Genomic DNA, 10,250 nt, shown 5'->3' with positions numbered 1-10,250 from the left:
GTTGGCCAAATGTCATTGAAAAGGCATCCTCGCCACTAGATCCTCAGCTTCATCCAGTAGCGAGAATTCTGTGCAAATGGCATGCTGTAAAAGAGGAAATGAAATGATCACGGCACCTGTGAGTACCCCCATCTGTGGATTTACACACTGTATGGTTAAACACTTTTTCCATGTGTGATAAAACTCCAGGCGATACTCTTTAGAAAATCTGGATGGACTGCATCAATTTATATTACATCAGTGCCTGATGAGGCAACCTGTACCTTATGAACTTGTTTCACATCCACAGCCGCGGCTACAAAGAAACAACTTTCTATCCATTTATTTTACCCTCCTTGTGGATGAAAAGACTTCTGAATCCAGCAGAGAAGTTTAAGCTATCAAGCTGCCATCCCATAGCTCATTGATTTTTCCATATCTCGTTCTGAGACACATACCACATAATTGTCCTCTAGCGTTGTTTTGCTTGTCGAAAGTATGCATGTTTTTTTGGAATGAGTGATTTGGTTAATTGACCAATTTTAATAGGGTGTAGTCAGGGCCGGTGCAAGGATTTTTGCCAACTCAGGTGAAGGTGCATTTTGCCGCCCCCCCCGGCACGCATGCGCGCACACACACACACACACACACACCATACATTATATCTGTGCTCCATTAAGCTTTAATGGTTATGAAGCTTAAAGTGATCGTTTAACTTATTTATTTATATTAGCTATAGAGGAACAACAAATCACAGCAATAATATATTAACCAGCCTGTATAATGTATTATTGCTGGGATTTGTTGTTCCTCTATAGCTGCTGGTGTTCAGCATTGTGCCGCTGTATTATACAATGCACAATACAATACACCATACAATACACAATACAATACACTTTACACAATATATTATACAATGCACAATACAATACTGTATTGTGCATTGTATTGTGCATTGTATATTGTATTGTGTATTGTCAATACACAATACAATGCACAATACAAAATAATACAATACAATGCAGCATACCACGTGCACATTACATTACATCTTTGTTACATTACATACTGCCCCCACTTCAGCCAGCTCCCGATCCCCATTCCCGATACGAGTCCGATGTGTCTGGTCTGGGGTGGGTCACCATGACCAGAGCCACCCCTGTCCGCATGTCCCTGCACATCCAGGGGCCACTAGCAGCTGGGGACAGATGACTTGTCCTGGATGCAATCTGTCTGTGTCTGCTCTCTGGCGCCGTAAGGCAAGTGCCCATGTTGCCTTGCGCTAGCGCCGGCCCTGGGTGTAGTGGTGGTAGCCAGTAGGTGTGTGTTTTTTGGTGACTCATCATTTTTGAATGCATTGAATAAAACTTTATATTTTTGTACCGTACCAGGCATTCCGATCCTCATTGCACTGCCTTTTGATTTGATCTTCTTTTGGTCATTTCATTTCCTGTTTTACAGTTGTCCACAGTAGAGGATTGTTTTGATAGCCTATGGTCGATAATACCGTTTGCACTTAGGGTGAACTAAATTTTGGGTTTGGACTCTGGGTATTACACCCCCTTTTCTATAGCAAATGGCATTCTGCCAGCGTTTTGTTTCAGTAGATGATTAATAAGTCATACCCTTAATGTTATAAGCTTATTCACCAAATTCTCTCTTGAAAAAGAAACTCCATGGCAGTTAAGCCATTAGAAACTACCAGCAACCTCTCTGTAAGGGTCCAAACCGCTTCTAGTCCTCATCAGACATTAACAGTTAAAAGCAGGTGCATGCTCACTCTAATGACCCCTACAGTATTGTGTAAGAGTGAAGCAAGGGGTATTACTCACCTTGATAATTAGCCACTTTCTATGCCCCCACACACTTCTTTGCCCACCCCCAGCAGCTAGGAAGCTGTAATGACTTGTGGACCGTCTCCCTTTTTTTTGCAAAGTGCTGCGCAAACTGTTGGTGCTATATAAATCATGTATAATAATAATGGTATGTGTAGTACCAGAGCAGTGCTGCTACCCCCACCCACAGCCCGACCAGAAACCAGCTTCTGGAGTGGTCACATAACTGCCTCTTCAGCAGCAGAATTAAGGTACTTGGAGGACATGAAAATATATCTAAAAAAAATCATTGCACATTGACCAGGGATGGGGGCACTGGGAGCATGGTAATGAGCAATTTAAAGAGCTATTGTTATCTGGATTCTAACTTGCAATAGTTGACTCCATTGATATATTGGGCTGCAAATAAATGCATTTATACATATAAAAACGTATGTCTAATTATCTGTAGATAGACTTAATCTATATTTTTGTTCATTCACCAATATGTTCCTTCCGCAGATCTGAATATCACAGCAGCTGTTCTCTCTCTGTTGAGTATAACTCTGATGGTAATGGGTTCAATCTGCATAACAATGGTTCTGAGCAAAGGTGTGGAATTCCTCCTAAAGCCTGCGTCATTCTTCTTCATTCTTTCTGGTAAGAGAAATGTATATACTGTTCTTTGCTCACAGTATTTCAAAAGGAGGAGGGGTGTCCCAATACTTCACCAAAAATCTGATATTTCACTTCTTGGTAGACTGTGCTGGGATGAGTCAAACACTGATTAACCAATGGTATTATCGTTTTTTGAGGTTTCGCGCGCGCACGCAATTTTAAGGCTTGACATGTTTGGTGTCTTTTTACCCGACGTGACCCCGTCTTTTATATTTTACCAAAAAAATGGGTAATAATAAATGTTTTATCATTTAATATAGGGAAACTGTTTTTTTTAAAAAAAATTCGGTAATTTTTCCTTAATATAGTAAAAAATAAAAACCCCAGTGGTAAAAAAAATACCACCAAAAGAAAGCTCTATCTGTCCCCAAAAAAGGGTATACAATTCATTTCAGTACAGTGTTGCATGACGGAATAAATGTCAGTCAAAGTACTGCAGCGCTGAATACTGAAAAATGGCCTGGATGGGAAGGGGGTTTAACACCGCGGGTGTCAACTTCTTTAATTATGCCTCTGGAGGTATAAAGCATGAAAATGAATTTCTCATCTCTACCCCTTCTAAATGCATATCTTAGAGTCTCATTCCTTCTCATTCCTTCTTCATTCCTTCTTCTTCTACTACAGGTGGAATCTCAATCTACCTGTTGCATTCTGTGCTCTGTATAACAAAACATTGATTTAGGTGATTGAGATTTATACTTTAACCTAGCTGAAAATTAGGTCTCACCCCTAAGAACTAATTTACACCGCAACACATGTGAAACGTTTGTGTGGTTCCATATGTTTGCATTATGGTTTTTAAGGAGCCTATCTTAACTGAGTTGAATGGTAAAAAAAGGAAAATGCAGCGTTTTGGTTTTTTTTTTCTTATGCACCTGGACATTTTCATAAATATTAGAGAAAAAACTATGTAATCACTCAGTAATAATCTTCTGTTTTTATATTAAGATTTCCCCCTCATTGTATATGCACTACATCTGAACATTGACCAAGTCAATAAGAAAAGTCATGGCAGGTCATTGATTTGTGGTGATTAGAATGAAGGCATGCAGATCTCTCATCTCCTATTGTGCTTTTGTCCTCTCTGTGGTTAGTGTGCCTTTGCCTACAAACAAATAAATCCCAAAGAGCCTCATGTGGAATAAATTGTACAATGAATAGCACCTGGTATATGAGGTAGCTTTAAGCTGAACTCTGTGGCTATTGTGAAAAATCTTTTAATGAAAGATTTTGTGCCCAGAGAATATAAATCCACTTTGTGTGCACCAAATGCCTTTACAAACACAGTCTTTACCATGTAAAAGTAGCAATGACATCACTGTGCTGCACATGGCCTTTGCAGAGAGCAGAGTTGTGGGAGGACCCAGCAGGTCTCATCCACTACAGGCTGTCTACAGAAAACTACAGAAGGGGCAGATACAAGACCAGTCACTTTGTACAAGTATAAGCAGTGACTGGTCTTTATTATAGGAAGCTGCAGCACTAGTGGGCTTGTTCTGGGCTGCTCCTATTTCAGGGTTTTTGTCCTCCAGCGGTTTTTCTTGGTGTCCATGCTGCAGATTTGGTGCAAAAGCTGAATGCCAGGGAATCATCTAAATACTAGATACAATATTTACATTATATGTGAACTCTCTTATATGCCAAATGAATAGTAATTCTGTCAGGTTAATCTGTAATTCATACACTTCTTCCTGACAATTAGTAGGGGACACCACTTTCCCTGTTAGCGTGAAAGAGATTACAATCAAAGTGGAATAGGATTGTTCCCTGTAAAGAAGATAATCCTTACCTCTCCAACTGCTTGTGCCAGCAAACACTGCATAAGCACTCTTTAGAAACGGACACTTTGGGAAGTGATCCCCTGGTCTCCCACTGCACTAAGTGGTCACTCCTGTCAACCCAAATGCCCAAGCTGTGACCTGTAGTGATGTAGGATTCATTGAAGAAACCACTGAAAACAGAAGGGATCTAGGATTCTGGCACCCCAGGAAGTGCCATTTTTTAGAGAGGCTTTGGGTGGAGATTTCTCTGCATTACAGCCGCATTTATTGGTGCATGCAGCTGGAGTATACAATATTGGTGGAATGGGGAACCCCCCCCCCATCGGGCTATCATATTCTGACAGCATGTCTTGGTCAAACTCTACACAGTCCACACTAATAATGCATCTGATGCATTTTCTGAAAGTCCTCCTAATTTTCTTCTTTTTTTCCCCTCAGGTCTGTTTGTCATGATCACCATGGTAGTATTTCGTCAGGCTGTCATTTGGCTCATGGCAAGTAACCAGAACGTAAAGTTAGAATATGAATACTCGTGGTCTTCAGCATGCGCTGCAGCAGCAGGAGGCATCTTGGTATTTGGAGGAATATGTTGCTTGTTTTTGGTACTGCCACCTCTGCCCAAGAAACCTTGGGAATACTGCATGAAGAAAGGAAGTAGTTCTTAAAAAAAATAAATGAAGACCGTTGGCTTTAAATTTTCTAGCCAATCAGCTGGAGACCGATCAAACATGTCCGGTTTCTCAACACTGAAGTCCTTTGCAAAATGAGGACAGTTGTTTGTTTACGTCATTGTCATTTTATGCACCTGATCCAGATTTACAGTCAGTATTCAGACTTTACAAGTTGTGGCAATTCTTGCAAAGCAATTCTTGCTTTGCTATATGGACAATCTATTTATACCCTATTTTGGACCGGATGTTTTTCCCTTTTGTAAATAAGCTTTGTAGCATCCAGAACTCTGTTAATGTATTTTACTGGGGATTGGGGAGGGCTACTGTATAGAAAACATGTTTTTTTGGTGTTATATTATATTGTGCTATTAAAGGTTATTTTTATTCTGGTGAGTGGTTGCACTGAACTTACAAAAATATATTTCATGCATTGGCATTGTAACTTTCAAATCACAAATACTGTGAAGATCCATTATGGAAAGCTGACCAAGGATGCTGTTTGCAATGGATGTTATGAGCCAATTTGTATGGAAATCACAAGGAAAAATGTATGATTTTGTGGACTGGCTATGTACTGTGCATGTCAAGAGCATAGATTGTAGATTTAAAAGCAATGCAAGCACCTCCTTTAAAATGATATCCACAATCTGATGACCCAAAAATGCTATTTAATTCTCTTTTACAGCTTTATTGCATGTATAAAATATTTTGTATCCAACTATTAAAAAAAAGTAGAAGAAACTTTATTAAATGGAATGTATACCTAAAAATCACCATGATGCAAAGTACCTATGTCAAAGGTTAAAGTGTAACTCAGAAATCAAAAAGAATGATATTCAGTTTTCTTTTAGTGTCTTGAACTAGCAAAAGTGTGCCTGTTCCAGATTGGTTAAGGGCTGGGGCTGATAGGATAGTGGTAGCTGGGCTGGTGACAGGTATGGTGTTGACAGTGGAGGAAGCCCTGATGGCATGGTCAATGGGGGAAATTAAGGGACATACCCAGTGGTCAGAGTGAGTTGGCATGCAAATGCTGTGGTTCGAGTGGGTCCTGCAGGTGTGCTGGTGGGAGTTGAAAGCAGGGGGCAGCAGAGTGTTAAGAGCGTGGATGTGTGACTGGGATTGGGATGGGGTGTATGCAGGCATGGCAGTAGTGGGGGAATTATTGCTGGCAGAGTAGTGTGAATGGGTAAAGTGGGTGTAGTACTTTCAGTGTAACTAGAAGGGTGGGTGTAGTGCATGCAAATTAGTGATAGCCGGTGGGAGTTTGATTACTGTCAGAGCAGTGAAAGTGGAGGTTGTGTAGCGCTGACAGAGTAAGGAGAGGAATGCTGCAAATTAATGGGAGAGGGGGGAGCTGGCAGAGTGGGTAGAGGGCAGCATAGGAAATATTGCTGCTAGTAGTTCTTGAAGTGCACCATTCAATCTCGCACTACTGCTCAGCAAAGCCACTTTCATAGCAGCAGCTGGAGCCAGGCACTGAGCCTTTCTCATGCATGCATGCAATAATTGGCCACTGAATTGCCTGTTTAAGACATCTCAATTATTCTCTCATGCATCACCATATTCCCAGGTGTTTTTGTGCCCCAGAAATGCACTAACAAAGCTGCCATATTTCTGGCTGTACTTTCATTTACAGCACGCGTGTCCTGCCCTGCAATCTTGCATGCGTTACCCCCTTCAGCAACTGTGCATGCACATTTTGACGGTAAGATTATGTAATGTCTTTACAGACTGGTCCCTACTGTGCAAGTTTGGGATCTCGCCATCCTACTATGTCAGAATATGGAGGGGAGATCCCGAGTATGCACACAAGTCATTGGTTTGTAGTGCCACTACTGTGAATGTGCAGATCTCTCACATTACTTTCTCATATTATCTCTCACATTACATGCATTGAGCTGGCTGTATTAGCACATACTTGGGGCATAAAACTGAGTCAAAATAAAGGTGTATGCATGAGGGATATAGGCACAACCTTAATGACACCCGCTCATGCGCCATATTGATACAGAACCAAATGGAACACATTTGCCATCTATGAGGAGTCCAATGGTGAAATTATTCTTCAGAAATTTGCCTTTCTCACTAACCATTTTAAATTCAACATTATTTACCTCTAAACTACTAACCTAATGCCTATTCTATGTTATCACCATTAAATCTGGATTGCAACCTGCAAATAAGAGGGAAACAAAAGCACACCATATTTCTTCTGTATTCTTTTTCATAATACCTATAAGATCAGATTAAATAAGCAGAGGCAATATTTTTAAAGCTGAACTCCAGGAAAATAGGTGAATACACTGATTAAATACACATAGGGGAGCTTTATTTGCCAAAAGATTGGTATTTATGTCCATACAGTCCAGAGATTTACACAGCTATGCCACGCAACACAACCCTGTCTGGCAGGATGGAAGACCTAATTTTTCTGTGCTGAAATAACACTAACAGGTCTTGTCCCTCCCCTAGCCGGTAACTGGACAATGGGAAGTAGTAGACTGATGAGTTCATATCTCTCACTGTGTGATTTCCTTCTATCCCCACGCTCCTTCTTTGCACACGAGCTCTGCAGCACAATTGGCTGACAAATTCAGGTTCTAACACTGCTGCAATTTGAAATACATTTACTGATGTACTAATGAGTATAGAGCTGCAACAATGTATGTCTTTATATCTGCCTGGAGTCTAGCTGTAAATTGTATGTTAACCTAAGAATCACCATTAAAATTATAATTCAAAGCTATAAGCCTGAGAAGTACCTTTGCCAAAGGTTAAAGTGTAACTCAAAGTTTGAGGAAATGTCCAGTAATGAAAGTGACATAAACACAATCTCGTTTTCTTGTTACCTATATCTTCCATCTGTGATAAATTCCACAATTTACTCTTTTAAAGTTTATTTCCACTTTTGCAGCCAAATTTGGATAACACCGATTTTATATTTGTTACATGTTCCCATTCACATAGCATAAGCTAAAAAAAAATATTTAAAAAATGCTTGTAGTTTAGATTGCTTTTACTTTGGTTGGGGTTTTAAGGGTTAAAAAAGAACTCCAGGAAACTTGTTATTAGCCCTTGCAGTGTGGCTAACTCAGCACTGCAAACGTTAACTGCTTGTTAGTGTCTTGGGAGGAAAATAAAAAAGTTCTACACACCTGAACCTCCGGGCAGGCTTGCACTTAGACTGGTCACTGGAGCCTCTCTCTCCCTCCACTGCAGTGGTCTAAGGTCCCATAAATGATCATGTTTTATACACAGTGTATAGATGTGAGGACTACACTGCCATTGCTGCCGTGTAGAAGGAGACGGGCTGGAGGGAGCACTGTCACAGCAGGGCAGCTCTGAGGATAGGGTAAGTATAAATTATAATTATTTTTCTCCCTAGACCGAGGAGTTAACCATTCCAGTGTGGGGGTAACCCCACTGCAAGGGTTTATAATAGTTTTCCACGGAGTTCTGCTTTAACATTTCTACTTTATTCTCTTTCCTTAGGATGTTAGGAGGGGTTGTGAGGGGCTACTCCATTGTGTGTTAATACAGTTATTGAGAGAAACAAAATCCTCAATTTTCAGTCAAAAATATAAGAACAGATCACTGTGTGCTGAGAAAATTCTGGAATTAGCCATGTTGCCTACTGCAACAAAACATCACATCACAAACCTATAGAGGGGTTCTCTCAAATTTGACTGCAAAAGTGGAAATACACTTTAAGCCAGCGAAAAATGCCTTTTATCAGTTGGAAATCCATTATTCTATTTTTTAATGCACCGCAAACTGATGATCGTGCCGATAGCTGTCCTTCTGTGGCCACACTTCTCTCCTTTTCTTTCTATTTCATCAATTTACCAATGCAAATAAAAAGATAAATAACATTGTCTAGAAAGTTACTTGGCAATAAACCTCACATGCTGTTTAGAGTGCTAATGAGGCTTAAACAGTTCAGCATATATGCCTACTGGTTAACATATACAGAACATACTTTACAGTATGTCATACATATCTTTCTGCACCACTCAATCATTTATATACTAATGTAAATAAGTTACATGGTATCGCTGCATTTAATCTCAAATGTCCAAAATGAATAAAATCATACAGTGGGCATTAGATTGTGCCCTTGGACTTATTCACTTTGGCAGCTGAGCCCATACAACATGAATATCACAGTATTTGTCCACCAGGGAGCCGGGTGGCGAGTACAGTCTCCCACAGAAGGCAATGGCTGTATGTTGGTATATTTTGGTACTTGTGTACAGTTGCGTATGTCTATGAAGGTAAATCTCCAGACACAAAAAACCTGCAGCTCCATGATGGGGAAAAATACACCAATATTTGCGTTGTATGGGCTCAGCCAGGGCAGCCATCAGGGGGGGTACGGCCGATACTCATGTAAGGGGCCCGGGCAGCCTGGGGGGCCCGCCCGGGTCCCTTACATGACTATCGGCCGACGGTGAAGGGCGAGGAGGCGGAGGACTGGCCCTAGCAGAGCAGGGCCCCAGCATTGCCGCTCCAGCGGTTTCGAGACAAGCTGGGGCCCCATCAGCGATGCTGCTCGTCTGATGTCGTACTGGCCGGAAGTGACGTCACTTCTGGCCTGTCCGGCGTCAGACGAGGCCACGTGTGCAGGTAAGAGGAGCTAGGAAGGTAGGAAGGAAAGGAGGGAGGGGAGGGATGCAGCCCTGACCAGCCCACCTGAGACCCCTTCAGAGACCACCATAGACAGTCTCAGATGGGCTGTCCAGCATCTATGGTGGGCTCTGCAGGGTCACTCTCAGGTGGGTCCTGTGTCCACCGCGTCGCTAAAGTCTGCGTCCAGCGCATCACTAAGCCCGTGTCCAGCGGTGGGGGGTGGCCTAAAGCCGTGTAAGGGACCCCAAAATTTCTGACGGCTGCCCTGGGCTCAGCCACACATGTGCATGAGCCCTAAGGGGGAATCGTTTAATTATTGCAAATTCAAGAGATGATGTTTCAGTATGCACCAGTACTGCACCACTATTGTTACTGTTAAAGTATATGTAAACTTATATGTAAACCCATACTGAAATGGCATTTAGTTTGTCACATCACTACGTACTATAAACAATTGCATTTTTTAAATAAAATCATGTTTTCATATTTTGTTCATCATTTTTGAATATCAGCTCAGTTATCTCCGGCAGCCTCTTTATATCCACTCACTGTCTACATACATGCACGCACTCTAGTGAAGGCTGCATGGGAATCTCTCAACAGGGTTTCCTGATGGTCAAAATAGAGCACTATTCCTGTGCAAGTGCCCTTTGGCATTGTATGGTAGTCTCCATTAGGAGAGTGTGTGTCAGGGTGAC

At 41.5% G+C, this 10,250-nt stretch overlaps 1 protein-coding gene across 1 annotated transcript in view; it reads left to right on the top strand.

The window, feature by feature from the left end:
* The window catches only part of LOC108802205 (voltage-dependent calcium channel gamma-6 subunit-like), a 20,750-nt gene extending 15,434 nt beyond the window's left edge, over positions 1-5,316 (top strand). The window contains exons 3-4 of the mRNA XM_018574073.1: positions 2,316-2,453; positions 4,691-5,316. Coding sequence (XP_018429575.1) covers positions 2,316-2,453; positions 4,691-4,917 — 365 coding nt within the window. The 3' untranslated portion in view covers positions 4,918-5,316. The remainder of the gene's footprint in view (positions 1-2,315; positions 2,454-4,690) is intronic.
* Positions 5,317-10,250: the final 4,934 nt, after the last annotated feature.

This window comes from Nanorana parkeri, unplaced genomic scaffold (genome assembly GCF_000935625.1).
Source record: "Nanorana parkeri isolate BGI_ZX_2015 unplaced genomic scaffold, ASM93562v1 scaffold2717, whole genome shotgun sequence".
NCBI classification, from domain to species: Eukaryota; Metazoa; Chordata; class Amphibia; order Anura; family Dicroglossidae; genus Nanorana; species Nanorana parkeri.
The sequence above is the reverse complement of the archived record's forward strand: the minus strand, read 5'-3'. Positions and strand labels throughout refer to the sequence as shown.